Raw genomic sequence first — 20584 nt, 5'->3', positions numbered from 1 at the left:
CTGCTTTCATTTAGATATAGGCGAAAAAGTCTCCTATAACAATCTAGCCCCACAGCTCAAAGTAGCTCCACCTCCCCCTACTAAAAGAGGATCTCTTTAAAAATCATATCTTATTTCCAATCTCATTTACATTCAATAACATATTTTCTTTTATGTATGTCATATCTTTCCTGAATAATCTTCAAACAACGAGCGGCAGTAGCACGTATTACTCACAATTTTTGATAAGTTTTGTCAATTTGAAAATTTCAATTTCACGAAAAAAAAGTCCAATTGTCGCTTCAGTATTCAATATCTTTCAATTTTATTACTCTTATACAAGACAATAAATTGGTTAAAAATAAAGTTGTTTCCATAGCACCCACAAAAGTAGGGGAGAGCCGGGGCATTTTTACAACTTCAATCCTTTTTCGTATTTGTTTTACAAGAACATTATAAATTGAGGTTCAATACGGCGTTATCACCCTTGCACGTTAAAATTTTAATGTGATTCACATTAATTGTCGCTTGTGAGCGTCCAAATATGTTATTTGTGTCTTTGAGTACCTTAATATTTGGGGTTTTTCTATTTATTGATAAAGAAGTGAACTTGGCCTGCAAAAATAACTTTAAAATTTACCTAAAGTATAAATATTTTTCACATTAAAAAATTAACCCATTCAGTCAATGTACCAGAAATACTTGAGATAGAATGTTCATATTTTGGGAATAATCTACAGATTAATAGATGAATTTTTTGAAAAGAATTTTTTTACCTATTATGGGGGCGCAGGGAACCCCTGTCAAACACACGTCTTAACGGTCACTGAATTCAAATTCTGTATATTAATTCATTACAAACTATATTGATATAGATAGAGTAACTATCGAAGAAAACAAATTGGTAACTAGATTTCAAATCAGGAAAGAGGATTAAGGCCAATTTTAACAAATTCGACGGGATGTCGTATTTTTCGTCCGCCATTTTGAACAAAATTTTTGCATGACTTCACGCGAAGCGAGAAAAGAACAACAAAATGTATTCCCATCTCTGTCGGGCTATTTTTCCAAGTAATTGAAGGACTCTAAAGTAACTAAAAATCCATTCCTGACATAAATTCGATTAGTAATTTCCCTGGAATAAATCATCTAAAATCACTCAATTTGCGTATGATGTATAATACCATGGTAAGGAATGGGTTAAAGAGAAAATCGCATTAATTTTTCGCATTAATGCTATAAATCAATTTTTATCAAATTTTGCGGGCCAAGTCTACCTTTTTATTAACAAATAGATCAAATTTTAAATATAAAATGATTCAAACACACAAATTACACATTTGGACTCTCACCAGCGACAATTAATGTGAATCATATTAAAATTTTAATGTGCAAATGTGATAACACAGTTAGTCTTCCAAATATTTAAATTTTAAACAAATTAAAAAATCATTTATTATAGTTCAATTTGTTGGAACGTAAGCGCCCCATTCTCCCCTATACAATATTTCCTCCAGCTCAGCAATGTGTGAATGAATGAATGGTAAAGTGAAGAGGCTGAGGATATATGAATTTTTATTTAGAATATTAAGGATATGAGATGATGTCACTTTCTTTCAAGTGCCTGTATATTTTCGTGACAGTCAAGAGAGGTCATTCATAATTCATATGGAGAAAATGGAGTGACTTGAAATAATCTGGAGGTTCTTCTTGAATTTTTATTATATCCCCAACGAAAAGAGGAGGATTATTTATAACGGAAATAATTACACTTATATTCGGTTTCAAGTACCATCTAAACAATTTTATTTTGCTTCTTCTACATTATAACATTGCGTCCTGGGGCTAAAATTATTGTGGATGGGTGAGGTATTTCCAGAATGTAACACTTTCTACATGGATCCTACTTTGAGTTGAGGAAAAAAAAGGAGGAATTGAATTAGGAACTACAAAATTGAAGAGGGTAAACGTTACTGGAATAAATATCATTTCATGGTGACGAAAGTCTAATTCCATCGTTCATCTTGACATCTTTCTCTCTGTCCTTTCTTTTTTTTTCGCAGAAGAACTGGCATGTAGGCGAATATTCTGTCCTTTATTGCATTTACTGTTGCTTATTTAATGAAATTCTGCCCGTTTCTCGTTCATTCATCAAGCCACTGCCGGAAGCCATTGCCCCAGGCATGACCCACCTTCCCTGCGACAACATCATTATCATCTGATTCTGATGAGATGCACGGTGAATTTGTAATTGAAATGGGGGAAGTTTGAATGCGATCCAACAAGTCACTGGCCACAAAGGAGAATTGTTCCCACAATTCATCAGCACATTTCTTTTTTTCGTCGTCTCCTGGCAAAATGCACCATATCTCAGGATTGACTATAATTAATTAAATTCAATGATACTCACCCAGACACTCCACAAGATCCTGCATTATGCACTCGGCTTCCTCAGCGCCTAGAGCAACCACTACGTTATCCGTGTCAATGAGAAAATTCCACAAAGCTTGACACACAATTCCCGCCAACAGCCAGTCCTCCTCCATCGCACTCCGCTGAAGAACATCACGCAGCAATAGAGGGCCCTTGAAATCCTTAAAAGGCGCCCTGCGCTCCCAATCACCCAACAAATTCACTAATACTCCACAGGATGAAGATACCAATTCAAAATCCTCCGATTCGAGATTCCTCACGAGCACCTTCAGGCCACCAGCTGCACAAATAGCCTCCCTGGATTCAGGATTGCGTGTCATATTTCCCAACACCCTCGCCGCTTCCGCTTGAGAAGCAATAGACTGGCTTTTGAGAGTCTCAACCAAAGCAGAGCTCAGGCGTTCAATCTTCCCATTGACACTGCTCAGGGAACCTTCAGATGCTTTTGCCTCATCACTCTCCTGGTAAAAGGATAAATTGTGTAGAGCTCCTAAAGTTGCCAGAACCATTTCCTCAAGTTCCTCCGTCATCTCTTCTGTTGAAATTCTATTTGATGTATTCACCAAATAAAGCAGAGTACTACCCAGAAAAGGTCTCCTGCACATTCCTGATCCTACCTCACTATTAACACACATATTGGCTACAACTCTCACCAGTTTTACAATTACATCTACCACGGAGTCCTCTCCCTGACCCCTTATCTGTAGATTCTGATTGGAATAGTGCTTCAGAGCCATCAGAAGATGCTCCATGGCCACGTCATTTTCATAGATCTGTACATATGAGAGATAATGCCATTTAATTGCATATCAACATATTGTACTGTCTCAAGTAAGACAAGGGAAAGGTAATTCCAACAAAAGGGAAGATTAAATTCGATAATTGTAGAGGCATTAGAATTAGATTTGTCTTATCGCACAGTCCGTAAAATGACGTTGTAACTAGTATACAATTATCTCAAAAAATCACTCAGAGAAATTTGCAGAAATATGTACAATGAAATTTTAACTAATGCAATCAATGCAATGCATCCTTGTAAGAAGTAAATGCTAAAATTGAAACAGCACTGAGGTAAGACGTATCTTGAGAATTAAGGAGATAAACGTCAGGGGTGGTTATCCTTTCAGAACAGGACAACACGAATATTTTTGCCAAAGCTTGCGACGCTACAACGCGCCTTCCTTAGTGGCAAAAACTTGGAGGGAGTTTATCTCCTTAAATGCTAAAAAAATTTCGAATAATTTTTATAAATTAATTTAATTTCAAGAAAAGCAATACGGGGACAACCTGATGATCCGTGGGAACACTGCCGATCGCAAGTGCTCTTTTTCACTAACAGTTTCCTTTTTCACAATAACTCAAACTTAGGGTAAGTGTGCCAAATTTCGGCATAGTTGCATATAAGCACAGAAGAAGAATCATAGAAGATCCTAGATCATAGAAGTGATGGTTTTTTTTCTCTGGACTTTGTGGAACTCAGAAATTGAAAAAAAAAACACAAAATGAATAAGAAATTTAGGAAAGCAAAAGATGTTGCCGGAATAGGCAACACTACCTCACCAGAGAGACGCTCACAAAGTATTATACTTTTTACGCGAAATACAGGATCCAGCTGGGAAATTTCACTCGAAATTTAAAGATTGATTCACTATTAACATAAACAGAAACAATCTTTAATGAAAACTAATCAATTTTTTATGAAAAACACCAAAAGAAAACCCTTTGCACTTCACCACAAATCGTAAGACTGCTACAAACACAATCGATTTTTCACATTTTTTTGTAAGACTCTTTCCACACTGAGTTTTTACAATGCAATTTACATTCAAATTATACCTAAAATTTAACGGTCTTTGTGTTAATACATCCTAAAATGAATAAATATTTGAAAGCAAAATGAATTCATTGACTATTCGAAGATAACAGACATAATTTTAATTAATTTATTTGCATGGCCGAAATTACACTCAAAGTGGCCGAAATTAGAACTGGCCGAAATTTGGCACACTTACCCTAGTTAGGATTTCATGAAATTTGTATTTCAATATTAAAAATAACTAAAAGTGTCTTTAACCCTTTAAGGACGATTGGATTACCCCTGACCCAAAAATGAAATTTTGCTACTGTCTTCTAAAGCTGTATTTTCTCTCTAAAATGTTAGAAAAAATGATTTTTTGACCCTCAATTTTTGACCTTCTCGTCCTTAAAGGGTTAAATAAATTAATTAAATTAACCAATTTTTATATACAATATTTTAATACAATTTCTGAAGTTTTGGTATAAAATGACGCATGGTGTCTTGTACGTTTTTTTTCTGTGGCACTGTACAAATCAGTTTATAAAAAAAAGTGTTTTTAAAGTTTTCTTTTTGAATTCTTAAAAAAGTGAAACAAAAAATAACTTCCATGGCCGAATTTACACTCAAAGTGGCCGAAATTAGAAGCTGGCCGAAATTTGGCACACTTCCTCTATATTGAACTAATTAGGCTTAATTTTGAATATTAGTTAAGATTTGGATTAGACCTCTTTATAAAAACGAAAACTTTACTCCCTGTATCTGAGTCTCCCTGGACCAAGAAATGGGATATCCAAAAATAAATATTAAAATGGCACCAGTTCCATTCCATTTGTCCAACTTTGATAATCGCGGATAAATTAAACGTTTTGTGAAATAGTACGAAATTTCAAAAACATCATAAATTAGTTAACCCTTTAAGGACGATTGGGTCACCGGTGACCCAAAAATGATTTTTTTCCTACGTCCGTCTAAACTAAAGGTATGTTTTGCTCTAAAAAGTCGGAAAAGTGATTTTTTCTGACCCCCGATTTTTGACCCTCTCGTCCTTAAAGGGTTAAATTACTGTTAAAATCGAAAAATCAATTTTGGAAATATCTAAAAAATAACAGGATGGGGGTTCGAAATATCAGAATTTATGACTTACGTTAAAAGCTTTAACCGGAAAAATAGATTCGTATCAAAGTATTAAGACCGAAGCCTGTATTAGAAAGCCAGACCTAGGCAAGAGAAGGAAAAGATCAAGCTTCATGAAATTTTCGGCAAAATTTGCAGACATTAATTTTTTTTTTTGAAATACCATTTTCAATTTTTAATAATATTTTATTTAATTTATTATTAAAACTGATTTAAAACTCTTTTTAATCCACCTTATATGACTTAAAATAGCGTAAATGTGATACAATTAGATAGAAACAGAAAAAGATCGAATGGCACGAAATTTCTATCATCCGAAGCTTCAAAGCTTTCTCCTATATGAGACGCTCAAGAGCAAAAACAGGTTATCACATATGCATTTCCTATTAAAATAGCCCATTCTTGTACTGAGAGAGTCATATTTTAATTTTCTTTAATGCCAACAACTACAAATTTCTCTGAGTGTCAAATGGGATTATAATGGTTATTGCAGTTAGAAATCACAAATTGACTTACAAGAATCCTTGCTGCATCCCATTTAGCCACAATATTCCCCAGGATGTACCCCAATCGACTTACTATTCCCAGGGGTTTTTCAGGAATCTCCCGAGAGGTCACTTCTGGCCATGGTCCCAGCAAAATTGCCAATTTAGCCGCTGAATCTACCATCATGCCACAACATACATCCAACTCAGACAAGACACTAAGGGTGCGAATGATATTGGCCTGAGTCTCTGTTTCATCGATGCAAATCTCAGCTGCTCGCACCAGATGTGGCCCAGCCAGTTCCAGTTGGATTTCCTCTCCCTCGAGGGTCTCTCTGATCTGACCAAATTGCGTCGTTTGGGTGGTTGTGAGCACTTTATCCATGGGATTGTTGATGGCCTGAATAACAATGGGGGCACCAGCTAAGGCACGCAGAGCTCCAGAGAGTTGATAAAGTGCATGGAGGGGTGGACCGGCTAGCTTTGACTGTGCACCGGCTTCATTTAGCATTTGCAAATGGAGCACAATGAGATCAATGGCTCCATGGCGTGCCAATCTGTAAGCCAGTGACTTGTACCTATTCTTAGTTACTTCCTTCTTGATTCCACTCTTGCCAGAGTAGGGCTGTATATTTGATGATGCTAGAAAACGCACAGCTCCATAGCCATAAATGCACGCTTCTGGTTCTTCTAGTGGCGATGCACGTCCCAATCCCTCAATAAGCAACTCTGAAAGTGAATAATGTTAAGGGTGAGATGAGGATTTAGAATTGTAGAATCTCAGTGCAAATCAACGTCTCTCTGGAGAGAGTGTTTGTGGGTTGATAGGGATGAAACTCAATTTACCCGCCACATCGCAGTCAATGAACAAATTATCGTTTGACTCATTCCTCGCCACTTTGAAGATTAACTTGCAGGCTCCTGTCAAGTTGCTGCCAGTCACGCGAAGCTGCAACAATTTTATTAATTGCCCTTAAAAGTTCATTCCACTGGTACATGAGATGTTTTCCCCCTCTTGCCCATCCCGTCACAGAAAACTCTCACTCATGTAATGTGATAAATTGAATTAATTTTACCGCCAGAACAACTCGAGCTACAGCCAGAAGAACTTTGGGTGAAGCACACTCCACCAGACCATAGAGAGCTGTAAGAACTGCTCCACGCCATCCACCTCGAGCCCCCTTCACTCGCGTGTACAACTCTGTGAGAATCTGCAGAAAGAGACACCACAAAGCGAGAGATTTCTTGAATGTCCTGGCGATTCAGTTCTATATATTTGATGAAAACTTGTGCTCGGGAATTCCTCGAAATTCTCTCCTGCATCAACTCACTCAAGAGGAAATAGGAGGCAATATTTCAAACCTCTGCAATTCTAAACTTTATCCCACAGAAATGGCCATAACAAAATTTTGGGAGAAATACGGCTATAAATAGATTATCTCAAGTTTGCAACTCTATCAATAATGCTAGTCAAGCGATTCTTCGACCGCTATTCGACTAATTTTGGGAGCTTTATGGGGAATGTTACTATGGGAAATTGGGTCATGAATCTTATATGTAAACTCTTGAAAAGTATGTAATTTCTTATATTTACCAATAATATAACACTAGAGTAATTTCATAACTTATTAAGAATTCATAGAAAACAAGATATTAAATTTGCAGAGAATAATTCAAATATCTGGAAAAAGTTTCTTGAGGGAAAATTATTATTAGTTTGCAGTTAATCTTGAAATAGGGACTAATTTGATATTTTTATTGTGAGCTTTGTTTTATCTCAAGCTTTGTTTTATCACGGAAAATGCTAGGTAATCTCAGAAATAGGGGAAAGCGCGCTACCTTTGGACGACACAAGCTTCGGTCAATTCAATTTTTCTCTATGTTTCTTATGGATTTCACCCATAGCACTTTTCTGATAATTTGAGGCATTGGATTAGCTATTAAAATATAATATTATAATGAGCTAAATTCATTTATAACACATAAAAAAAAATGAATTGTGCGATGCTTAAATCGTCCGAAGATAGAGCGTTTTCCCCTAATATCTGGTGGGATTCTTAATTTTATTTATTTTATTTTATCAACGTTTTTTTGATTTTTTAATCGTTTTTTTTTTTGGATTTTAACTTTTAACCCTTTAACGACGAGACACTTTTTACGCACTGAAAATCAACATTAAAAATTAAACTGAGAAACATAACCAATGATAAGTCTTACATCTAACCTTGGAAAGTCCAACAGAGTCTGATTCGGTGTATTTTGTGCTTCTATGAACGATAGGGACAAAAATAGCCCAAAAATTTAAGTAATTTTTCTGACAATACCAATGAATAATATTTTTCGCTTTAATGAAAAATATTAAGTATGAGTATTGTAGTTTTTATTTCCAAAAGGATTTAACTTTTGAATTTAAAAATAGAAGTATAAATAAGAAGTATAAATAAAATCAATTATGAATTTAAGAATTTAAAAATTCGCCATTTTTGAGCTTAAATATTTACTACATAGCAAATAGCTGGAGACTTGCAAAAACTATTCTAGTTTCCTTCAACCTTCTACTTTACAATTATGTACAGACATAAGAAAAAAATAACTTTATGTAGTCAGGAAAAATTATTTTCTTTATGGGACACCGGTGTTCCAATTGTCCTTAAAGGGTTAAGTGTTCATGGAAAAGATTGGAGCTCGTAATACTAAAAAGAATTTGATTTTTTATCAATCCAATCCCTGAAGACGCCTTTAAGTATCTAAATTTTTATAATCTCAAAAATACTGTAAATTTAAATACTCAAAATTAGGATTTTGACATTTAATTATATGGGCTTCAGACCTGAGAATTAGCTATAAGGCTTAACTACTTTAATTTCTTAACAATCAAGATTTTTTGGAAAAATTTGACTTAGGATTGGACTATTAAGGAGAAATGACCTTTTAAATTCTGAAAAAGGAATAAAATTGGTTTCTATTTAGGATTGTGAGATCGTCAGGAACTGGGCTAAATCTCTAGTCTGAAGACCGCTTTACTTATACTTTCCATCTTAAAGCTTTCTTTATCTTAGAATTGAGAGGTTCCGGACAATTTGGTAAAAAAATGACATATTTTTGTAGAATCTGATTGTTAATTCAGAACAATGTTTAACGGTGAATAGGGGAGACTGGAGCAAAATTTATCAAAACGAAAATTTCAATATTCACTATTTTCTAAAATAAAAGAGACTGAGGCTTGAAATTTTTATTATAGATAGTCTTCATGAACCTTCTTAAACTTACAAAGTTTCAAGGGAATCGAGGAAGGATTATGTAAAATAAAAAATAATTAAATTTTGAGCTCTATTTTTGGAATATTTGACTTACAGAAAATACCAATACTGATTAGCTCAATTTAAGCACATTTCTCGTTAAAAAAGAGAAAAATTATCTTCAACAAAGTTGTAGAGCAGAGGCGCGCAAGACCCGTTGAAACCGAATAAACGTCAAATGAAACATGTACGTCAATGATCAAAACACTACCAGAACAAACTTATTTTGACGTTTATTCGGTTTCCAACGGTTCTTACACACCTCTGTTGTAGAGGAATAAATTTCCTATAAAAGTATGTCTGTTTGATATTTTTAACGTTTGCGAGAGTAAAACGTCACAAATTATCCGAAGACTGACAAAATTTGCCCCAGCAATTTTGAGAATCTCCACAAAATCGACTTTTAGAAAATTATTCGAAAATCACATTTCTTTAGAGAGAGAGGAAAATAGTCTTTTGCAATGTTATAGAGCAGTAAATTTCCTATAAGAATATGCTCATTCAAAAATGTTTAAGTTTTCTCAGAGCTCGTAAATGAATTAAATATGCGTTTCGACAAATTTTGCCCCAGTCTCCCCTATATAGTCGTAATTTCCCAATATTCTTCTATTTTGTAAAATTTTATATTTATTTATAAACAATCCAGGAATAAAATATTTGACGTATGGAAACTAAAAGCGGTCTAAATAAAACTTTATCTTTTTTATAGCTTAATATTTATTTGAAAAATGTGACGTAATGCAGCAACTATCTGTATTTCCTATTATTTCCTAAAAATAGCTCAAAAAACAGAAAATTCATGCAATACAAAAATTCATGAAAGTGTCTTCTCTTCAGCAATCAAACTAATAAAATATTCAAAGTATTGTTCTCTGCCCATGGTTTGGTTAGACCAAATGTATTTGCCATTTTCACTTTGTATGGCAACGGTGGCAACCATATATATACTGAGAAAATCACCCATTTCATGTATTCTTAAAAATAAATACCAAATTGGGAATTCTTCTGTAGCACGACGACCGTTAAAAATAGATTGTAATGTGTGTGGCGTGGTATAAAATTTATCTTATATAATATTCTTTACCCCTGTGATGTGCTGAACAGATTCCTCAGTACACTCCTTGACTCCCGCGTGAGCTTTCAGCATGTCGAGGAGGGTCTCCGTGGAGGATTGTGTCAATAAATCATTGGTACGATTCAATTTTGTCCCTCTGACCCCTCCACTTGATTGCTGTGGCATCCCAGATGGGGAATTCTTCTGTGGTCCATTGCTGCGCTGAGTCTCATCGCAGGATTTCGTCTGCATCTTCCTCAGAGGGTGATCCTTCACTGAGAAATCCTTCCGCGGTGGCATCTCCTCCAGCACTGCAATGGAAATCATGGCTATTTTTTACTCCATGGGAAGAATGGGAAAACTTGGGAGGGCAGCTAAGCAATTTCCTATTGATTTCTTACAATTGTCGAGGGATGCTGCAATCTTGGGTGGCTGAAGCAGTGCTGGCAATTTTCCTCGTTTCTGATTATTATTGGTATCCTCCCCATTCTCCATGCAGCTATACAGTGATCCCGTTGACTCACTCCTCTGTACAATGGGACTCTTTGTGGGTGTCGTGGGAGCATCATCGAAGGATTGAGTGATCTGAGGGATGGGCTCAAGTGACGGTAGAGCCCGACTCTCAAACTGAAGGTATCGCAGACTGAAGGCACTGGGTGGACGACCTTCGGGAGCTACACGCCCATACAGATGACGTCCTGGTCGTGGTTCTCTCGGCGTTATAGGTCGACGCGTCACAACTAATCGAGCACCTGCAAAAGTCAGCCCATCTCTCATGCAAGGCCCCCACTAATAGCTCTCAATGAGGTGATGACTCAACCTTTCTCTTCCCATCCCCCAGGTGAAAAATTAAAATGTGCAGGTGTTCGCAGTGACATCAATTGCAATGTCAGGAATTACTTATGCTCCTGTCTCCCTCCCAGCAAATGCCTTCAAGTGTAGAAAATTGTAATTTTCCCCCAACTCCCTTAAAAACACGATATTGAAAATATATATTCAGCCATTCTCTCGCTTTATTGTTTCAGATGAAGCAGTTTATATAGTCTTTGATATTTATGGATATTTCACGCCGATAAAATATCCCCACTGAGCACAGCTGGAAATTTCTTTCCACATTCATGGAAAATCGGGAAAATCTGTACAAAAAGCAGCCGAGACTTTTCAACTGAGACTTCTTGCATTTCTCATTGGAATATTGTAGATTGCATTCTGAATTCTCAAAACTCTTAAGTAATTTCTTTTTAAATTATGAAATTATCAAGAGATTTTAGAAAAACATACCTAACTAGGAAAAGTATAATATGAAAAAGCTTTTATATTTGATATAGGGTCGAAGAGGCACCTATTGGAACTTTAAAAAACTCTCATGTCATGACCTAGGGTAACGTGTGGTATTTCGGGACACTTTTTAGGACTTTCAAGTTTCAAACAGCTTAACGACTTCTCAAATAATTTTTTTCTTTGTTGATACAAATATTTATGTTCCTTATGCTATCCAGAATAAGATTCTTATCGAAAAATGTTGAAAAATGCATCATTTTTTATAGAAAATAGCAAAAAATGTAAAGAAGTAAGAGAGGTATATTTCGGGACAGTTGTATATTTCGGAACAGACAAAAGTCGCTATTATACAAATAAGTTTCACCGTGCCTGGTTTTTTACCTTTAAGTAGAAGGTCTAAACTTCACTTTTTCATAAAAATTTTGTTTAAATTTCACTTGTAAAGTGACTTAAATCGAAAAAAAACTAAGCACTGTTTCTGTTGACATCTTCAAAATTGACCACACTGATGGTTTTGTGCACAGTGGAATGTGACACTCAGAATTTACGCGTATTTCACGCTTTAAATTATATAAAATTTCAGAAGTTTTATGTTTATCTTATACGTAAAGAGCTTAATATTTCATATAGAACTTAAAAATAATTAGAAAACAAATATTTATAGCATTTTTGATGTGTCGCAAAATACCCATATTATGTCCCGAAAAGCACCTTGTCCAGAAATACCACACGTTACCCTATTGGCATTGTTTATGTATGTTTTGTACCATTTGGGATATGAAATTTCGTCGTCTATCCTTACAAATAAGCTAGTTTAATGAAAAAACATCACTATTTGCACTATTTGCATTTTATTGGGTACATTAAATAATTTTCAATATTTCAAAGATATTGTTAACAAGTATTCTTTTCGGAAGAGGTGTACTTTCGACCCTATTAAAACCGGAGGCAGCCAAAATACCGAAGGCCAAAATCCAAAAAGGGCCAAAACCTCAAAAAAGCCAAATTCCCAAAAATAAAATCCTGAATGTTCAAAATCGTGAAAGGGATGAAATTATATGAAGGATATAATGTGTAGAATAATTTCCCAAGCCACAGAAATTCCCTTTGCCTCCAGCAAGCGCGGGGCAATCGTGGGAGTAGCTATGACACTTTTAAGAATTCTGGCGTTCGGGATTTTGGCTTTCAAGATTTTGGCTTTCGGGATTTTGATCGGGACCTATTAAAAATATATCGAAGTGGTGTGATAAAGCCTTCAGTAGGGGGGGTGGGGGAGATCGCAGCAGAATTAACCAGCAAATATTTCTTTTCCAATAATTTGCAATTAATTAATTTGATTGAATGGTTGCTCAATATTCTTACTAAGGAAGTCTATAATACCCCCACTATCTAATTCTACGTTTGACTAATCTCATCCCGGTCTCCCCTATGGTTCTAACAATTAGAATGAAACTCTTATAATTTCGAATAAATTTTTAATATGGAATTTGAAATAAATTAGTATAAAACCCTTTTCTACTTTGTCTTATGCCTCTCTAAAAAATGTATATACATTTTTTTTTAATTTTCATTGAGGAATAAAGGGATACCATTGGGCTATCCAAGAAAATTATCTCTACAATAATAAAAAATGAATAGCAAAAGAGGAGTTGATTAAAATCACACTCCACTCCTATATAGGATTTGTATATAAGAAAAGTTTTTTTTCTAATTTGATATATTACAAAAATTTTCACCCACCAGGAACATCGGTTGAATTGTGAAAAGGTTCAAACTAAAAGGTATTAAAAAAACACAAAGATTCAAAATAAAAAATTCTTTCATATAAAATAAACTTTTTTCCAGTAACAAAGAGAGAAGTTTGGTCTATATCTACATTAAGCGTTTATTCTAAAATCTTTTGGTAATTTTTACTTAAGTGAAATAAAATTTTGACTAATAAGAACATCTATGAAACAATCCTCTTTAATATCAAAATTCAGATTCTTCTAAATAATATTTTAATAATCTAATATTTCATTTTTTTCAATTATTTTTGCTGGTATTACTAACATTACTAAACACCGGAATATTTTTACACTATTTTATGATGTTTTTTTTTATGAAATTTGCGTATTCTTAAAACTTATTGTTAACTAAGCCTAAAAATAAATGATTACATACGCTTCTTTTTTGCAAATCATACTTAACTATTAAGACTTTTATATAAAATTAAAATATGGCATTAATCCAAAACGAAAAAAATACTATGTTTTCTTTAATTATAAGGAATAGAAAAAGCATTAGAAGACATTATTGTTTTATTAAAATCCATTTATATTTTAGATTCAGATATTTCTAATTGTTTAGTAAAAATCGTATAGTAAAATTGAAAATACGTTCTAACCAGAGTGTTCGATATTTCCATTAGAAGGCAAATAACAATGGAAAAATGCAATATCAGCTGATAAAATTCTACAGAGGAGGGAATAAACAATGTATTCATAAATATTTTAAATAATTTAACTTTATGAATGTTAGTGTTGTGTTATTGATTTCCAATGTCATCTTTGTATTTCTTTTTCTTTTTAATAATGTACATAGAAGGTTGCAAAGTGGACACGAACGGAAGATTGTCTTTGGGATTTTGTATTCAAGCTTCTAATGGCTTCATTATTCAGATTAATTTAAAACAAACAAGGTATTAGGTATAAGGAGAATTTTCAAGACTCTAGTAGTTTGCTTGATGAAGAAATAGCAAAGGTCAAGAGTGGTTATCGATTCAAAACAGGTTTAACACTTTTGGGGTTGGTGAAGATTTTAAGTCGAGATATTTCGTCTACGTGACAAACATTATTATATTCCTTGGATATATGCTTGATGCTTGCAATTGAGTCATAATAAATTTCTCCTAGGGCTAAGTTGTGTTTTAATAAGGGTGCTTTCCGAGAAATGTGAGAAATATTGACATGGTGAAAGAAACACAACTGTATGCCTAACATAAATTGTTTGAAATGCTATCCTGTTGAAATATTTATTTAGTATATGTCTGCAGTGGTTCAAAATGTTTGATTTATCGTATCTTCAATCAAATTTGAATGTAAAAATAAAGATAAATATTTGACCTCATGTTATGGTATTTTCTTTTGAAAAGAGAATTTATTGAACAAGGATTATTTTGGACTTGTTAAGCTCTCTAATTGTTTGAAAGAAAAGTAATTTCCGCAAAAATTAGCATAAGCTCCATGTCGAATTTTGACGATAAAGCTTCCCCTCAGGGAAGATCGATTCTTTAATTTTCCGCTTCAATCCTTGCAATTTGAGAATCTGAGATTCCGCGAGTTGGTGAAAAATTTCCAAATTTCTCCATGAGACTTTATTAAGGATTGCCAGAGATTTGGGATGGGGAGGTGGTTAGAAGAAGGCAACGGCCTCATTTGCATATAGGCATCGTTGGCGGCTTCGGAATGCGCGTCAGGATGGCGAAAAGGGTGCGCCAGGCGTCTGTGGGTGGCTTTAATATGCCTCGAATAGGGCAGAGAGAGAAAAAGATGAGAAAAATAATAGCTCTTGTGGCACTTAGCAATGAGAATGAGGTGCTAGGATGCCACCCAATATCCCAATTGTGACCAGAGACTCCATACACCCTAAAGTCCCATTCAATTATAATTTCAAATGAAGACAGGGCACATTTTTTCAGCACTTGTGAAACATATTTTAATGAAATTTCTCCCAGACGACACTTCATTAATAAATAACTTTTTATGAGGACACAGCCTGAGCCATGGCCGGAAGGAGTGTGAGTAATTTAATATTGAAGAATTGAGGAGAAAGTATCTGAAGATATACATTTGGAAGAAAAATGACATTGAAATTTCGATATCCGGCTTTCGTTTGATATTCTGTTGATTGATGTGGCATTGGTCTTTTTTCATGCTAGAAAAAAAACTTATTTTAACATATAGAATTGTCGTCATTCAATTGGACAGAGAAATAGAGAAGTGGAGTGAGATAGAGAATATTGGAAAGTAAATCATGGCATGATTCCCCTTTTTATTCGAACCTCTGAGTCATCGAAAGTTGTCTAGAAAGAGCTTTCTTTGCCATTTCTCTTGTATTACATTATTTTACTGGTTACTATATACACGATATTTCACACAATATTCTTCAGGATTTATGTGCAGAATTTAAGCAATTCAGAAAAAAATGAATCAAGATTAAAAAAATATATATCTTTCGATGCTTTAAAATGGATATATAGACAAAGAGGATTTTGGTCACAGTGCACATATTTTCTTGGCAAAAAAGATTTTACAGAAGATGTGGAAAACGAAAAAGGTTGACGTTTCAAAGGAATCTAAAACATTTCCAAATCATTGAAAAATGAAAAATATGCTCTCTAGGGTTGTTTAACCAAATAAAACGGTTAATCTGAACGATGAGAACTGCCACGATTTTCATGATAAGGGGTATCTCTGGTATTCGCCAGCGAAAAGATTGTTACCGTGAGGAAAACACTTTTTTGGTCTTGCTCAGAGCTTTCGGTACAGGTACGAACCGACTTCAGTGGTCATCTATCAGAAGGTCCATATTGGGACCAAAAGCTCCTGGGAAAAACCAAAAAAAGAAAGATGATTATCTTAAGGTGGCAACTTTTTCGCTGGTGAATACCAGAGATATCCCCTATCAGAAAAAAACGGTTAATACAAAATCAATATCATCTTTTGTTCCCCAAAATCAAATTAGTACAAATAAGAAAATTGTTAACTATTTTGGAAATACTTATTACACTTTGAACTAAGCTAGAAGCCAATATTGAAGTAAAAGTATAATAATTTATCAACTTTTAAAGAAGTACCTATTGCAAAAATATGTTAAAAATACTTTCAATTTCAGAGAAATATCAAGATAATTCGTGGCTAAGTCTGAATTTCCACATGAAGTACCTTAATAATTCATAAACCATTGAAATTTTTTGGGAAAAGGATTTTTTAAGAACTCAAGTCGGATGAGATGCACTGGAAACGAAATAACTAGATCTGTAATTGATTTTTGCTTTATTCCCGACCTTTACGATGTTTCGGGGATGGATGTCCCCTATTAGGTCAACAAAATTATTTAGAACGATTTCAAAAGCATTGCTATAAATTGAGATATTTAAACATTTTTAAATCGAATAAGACAAAAAGAGAAATTGCGCAAATGCCGAAAAAGTGTTGAAACTTAATTTCACGATATCCGCTGCTACGAAGCAGCGGAAACTAATTGAAAAACTTTCTTAAGGGAAAAAATGAGAAAACTTTAATTTTCTAGCTTTAATACTCTACAAAACTGTAAGAGTAAATTTTAAACGCTGAAAAAAAATCATAAATTGTAGTTATTTTTTAATTGAAGGACAAAAAGAAATCTTTTGATTGCAAAAACCAAAGGTAAAATTCATAAACGTCTGTCTGTAGGGGGATGTGGGGCTATATTGAGCTGTGGGGTTAAATTGATATTCGATTTTTTCTCATACTTCTAAAGGAAACTGGGCCTTAACGTTATATAATTTAGAAATTTAGATAGACAAAACAATTGTGAATCTAAATAAAACAATTGTAAAGTCCAGCTGCGTTTAGAAATATGCGAAAAAATCGTATATCAATTTAGCCCCACAGCTCACTATAGCCCCACTTCCCCCTATTCTGAAATTCAGTCACGAATAATACGAATTATATCGTCTCGTCTTAATCCGAGACATTTGTCCTCTTCTGTAGAGACAAAATTACTAATTTCTTCTCGACCTGAAAATGTACAACAAATTTATAAAGCGATAATAAAGCTAAACCCATTTAAAAAATAAATAAATTAAAAAAATACACCTCTATTATACTTAATTTGATTGTTCTTACAAAAATTAAGATCCTCATTCTTTTATTTTATTTACTTAATCCATTAGTGACTCGCATAAGAAATTAAACGTAAATTATGCGTTTTTGTATAGTTTTATTTTCTGCGTAACTGATATATAAATTTCCACCGGGAAAAGATTTTTCCTGACTTTAGTCCTTTAATGGCATATAAAGTATGCCCCGAAAAGAGGAAGAAATACATTTTAATGTGAGAAAAGTTTCTCTTCTCGGAAAGTTACACAAAGCTTGCATACGAAGTTATACGCGAAGAGTTTGACATCGCGTCAATTTTGATAATATTTTTTTTCTGTCTCTTTCTTGATTTGAATTCTGAGTGACAAATTCTTTTGATAGATATTAACACTATATAAATAAATGGAGTTTGAAGAAATTTAATAACAATTTTATAAAATACTTTAAATTAAGTAACGGTTAAGAAGAGTGTATAGTAGCGCCTCTATGCGCTCCCTTAATTTTTTTCCTCCCTCAATAAAATTATCTATTAATCTGTAAGGAGCCATTTTCAATATGAATATTCTATCTTCAGTATTTCTAGCATATTGTTCTAATGGGTTAAGTTCTTGCAGTAACTAGCTTTAGTTTTTTTTTAATTTCTGATGGATATAAGTATGAATGAAAAATTACTCGGTGCACTATAACAAATGACTCCATCGGAAAAACGATAATGAAAGTGCACTCTAATTAAAAGTTGATCAAAATCCCTAATAATTAATTCACTGTCACGCTTCTCAGACTGAATAACAGAGGGTTTGATTTTTCGGTAGAAAATTAATTAGGAAAGCATTTTAAAATGAAAATTCCTTTTCGAGGAACGTGCAATTTTCATTAAGAAACATTTTAATTTTATTATCGTCTCAGGAAGGACACTGTCTTCCTTTCTTCCGGAGAAATATTTCAATTATTTCATCCTCATTGGGTGCCCCAAGTGTAAATTTTGGCATCAGCAAAATAAAGTGGGCAGTAAGTTTAAGGGAGAGACAGAGAGAGGTGAGTAATGAAATTATGGGATGATGATTTTACTCACCAGTTCCGCCTCCTGCTAAAATGCTTTTTGCCTCGCTCACAATCTCAGCGCTTGTCTTCCGGTATGGCCTTTTATTATTCGATAATGGTCTCGTGTCACCCGCAATACTCTTCATTTGTCCTTGTTGCTGCATTTTCTTTTCCACTTTCTTGTGCTTTTCCACTGATTTTCTGGGAGAAGAGGAGAGGAATTGGGAGTTGGGGGACTTTCCTATGTATATTTTACATTTACACGCTCCACTGCTTGCCAGAAGAAAAGAAAAGAGGCATGAAAATCAATGAGTCAAAAAATATTAAACTTGTCGTTGACCCCCCTCACACTACATTTTACTTTTTACGATGATACCTTTTTCGTGTTAAGGAGGGAGCTTTTTCCTCTGAATTATTTCTTCCTTTTCTATGTTATTTTCCCAAAGATTGTCGCCTTTCACCAAGCAAATGCGACGAGTTGATTCTTTTTTTGGGTTTAAAGTTAGTAGTGCTGGAGAAGTTTTACAAAATCCACATAATAGTTTTAAAAATACAACTTTTGTGAAATTATTGCAATAGAAGAGACATCTTTGCCGTTTTCCCTCCTTATATTATCCCCATCAGTGTCACAGTCATTTGTTATTTCAAGATTCTGAAAACTTTCTCCAAGAACTTCACGCAGACTGTCGTCTGATGTATTTTAAAGCTCATTCACATGGTAATTTTCTTGACAATCGTCCAAGGAACTGAAGAGGAAACTCAACTTTTCACTATTTTCCACCCACTGTGTCTCATGGAAATCTTTGCCAAAAGAAATAAATAAACTCACTTTTGCACCCGGAAAATGCCACTGATTCGCCTCAGCGAGCTTATTCCACGTTCTTCGGCTAGAAGCTAAAGCAATACTAAACAATGGGCAAAGTTCTCTGCAGTATGTTTGAAAAGCCACAGGAAAATTCGATTTTTACCGCTTTATACTAAAAATATTAAGCATGAGAATTTTCCACCCGTCGACAAGGCACTATTTGCGTGTTTCTACACAACAATTTCCCATGGAAACCCCCATTTTCTTGGGGAATAAAAACAACCCCGCAGATCGATATTAACCAATATAAAGTTATTGGCCACCTAACATGCACCCACTGAGAACTACTTTTGTGACTCAATTGGATTTCCATTCCATTCATTTGTGGTCAAAAGGAGGCAGCCAATAAATTGTTTTCTATCCACCCAGAAAATCCATTGAACCCAAACATCCTGTGGCCCCATTGCTATCTTTCACGTATAAACCCAAGAATTAATTGGTAAGCGTGCAAATTTTTAGACAGAGAAAGGTTTAGTGCTGAAAATAGCAGAGGGAATAGAACGTGAGGCAGGAAAGCCTGAGTGAAAACATTTCCTCCGCTTTTATTTTGCGATTGACTGATTTATAGTTATTCACAGTGAAGGAAAATTATTTATACATGTCTTACCAAACCAATTTGCAATTTTAAAGATAATATCCTTTTCTTCCGAGAAATTGAAAATCTTAAATAACAAATTATACCAGTCATGATAAGACCAGAAGCTTATATAGTATACATGGAATTCTTTACAGGCGACCTCGGAGTGTTTAGGGTACTTGAAACTCGGAATGCGATCAAATTGGACAGGGAGTTGAATTTCGGGAACAAAGAATAGATGGTCCACTTTAAAAAAAAACACTTTAAAAAAAATTCCACACGGTTTTTTTTATTATTATATTAAGTTAAATAAAAAGTTTTGAGTCTTCTTATGCTTCTTTTTAAACATGAAATTAACATAGTTAGGATTACTCGATGTAGTGTAGACCAAACATGTGTCGTTTTGTTTGCTAAATTTTGTCCATTTTGATAGCAATTTCATAATTCCACGATTGAAGAACCACTCGTGCGTACTGGTGCAAAAAGTGACCACGACCAGCTCATTTTTACAAGGCTTTCTTGAGAACAGTTTTTCATCATCAAAAAATTTTGCAAATGCTTGAAAAAGTAATAATCGTTAATAAACAATTCGGCCCAAAAAATTCTTTTTGCGAAAATTTGTGTGGCTGGCACCCATACTGTTCAAGATGAACATGCACATACAAATAATTTTCAATTAGGATTTTTTAATCTTTGAGGGATATTAATGGATTTTAATTCATATCGGACTACTTTTGAATAGTTAAATCGCCAGGATATTCATCAATGTCCTCACATCCTAAAAAGGATATGAAT

At 34.2% G+C, this 20584-nt stretch overlaps 1 protein-coding gene across 2 annotated transcripts; it reads right to left on the bottom strand.

Moving 5' to 3' along the window:
* Positions 1 to 1759: 1759 nt before the first annotated feature.
* Positions 1760 to 19260, bottom strand: LOC129804691 (armadillo repeat-containing protein 2). 2 transcript variants are annotated; one of them, XM_055852242.1, is made up of 10 exons: positions 19177 to 19251; positions 18724 to 19093; positions 18379 to 18617; positions 10584 to 10934; positions 10213 to 10493; positions 6906 to 7040; positions 6676 to 6778; positions 5861 to 6558; positions 2390 to 3185; positions 1760 to 2329 (listed from the first exon to the last, which is right to left on the bottom strand). In XM_055852242.1, exons 3-10 carry the CDS (start codon positions 18509 to 18511, stop codon positions 2124 to 2126), a joined length of 2703 nt encoding a protein of 900 aa, XP_055708217.1. In that variant the 5' UTR covers positions 18512 to 18617; positions 18724 to 19093; positions 19177 to 19251; the 3' UTR covers positions 1760 to 2123. The 2 variants fall into 2 exon arrangements, with proteins under 2 accessions (XP_055708217.1, XP_055708209.1); XM_055852234.1 differs by having other exon boundaries at positions 18724 to 19260.
* Positions 19261 to 20584: the final 1324 nt, after the last annotated feature.

Source organism: Phlebotomus papatasi, chromosome 1 (assembly GCF_024763615.1).
Source record: "Phlebotomus papatasi isolate M1 chromosome 1, Ppap_2.1, whole genome shotgun sequence".
NCBI classification, from domain to species: Eukaryota; Metazoa; Arthropoda; class Insecta; order Diptera; family Psychodidae; genus Phlebotomus; species Phlebotomus papatasi.
The sequence above is the reverse complement of the archived record's forward strand: the minus strand, read 5'-3'. Positions and strand labels throughout refer to the sequence as shown.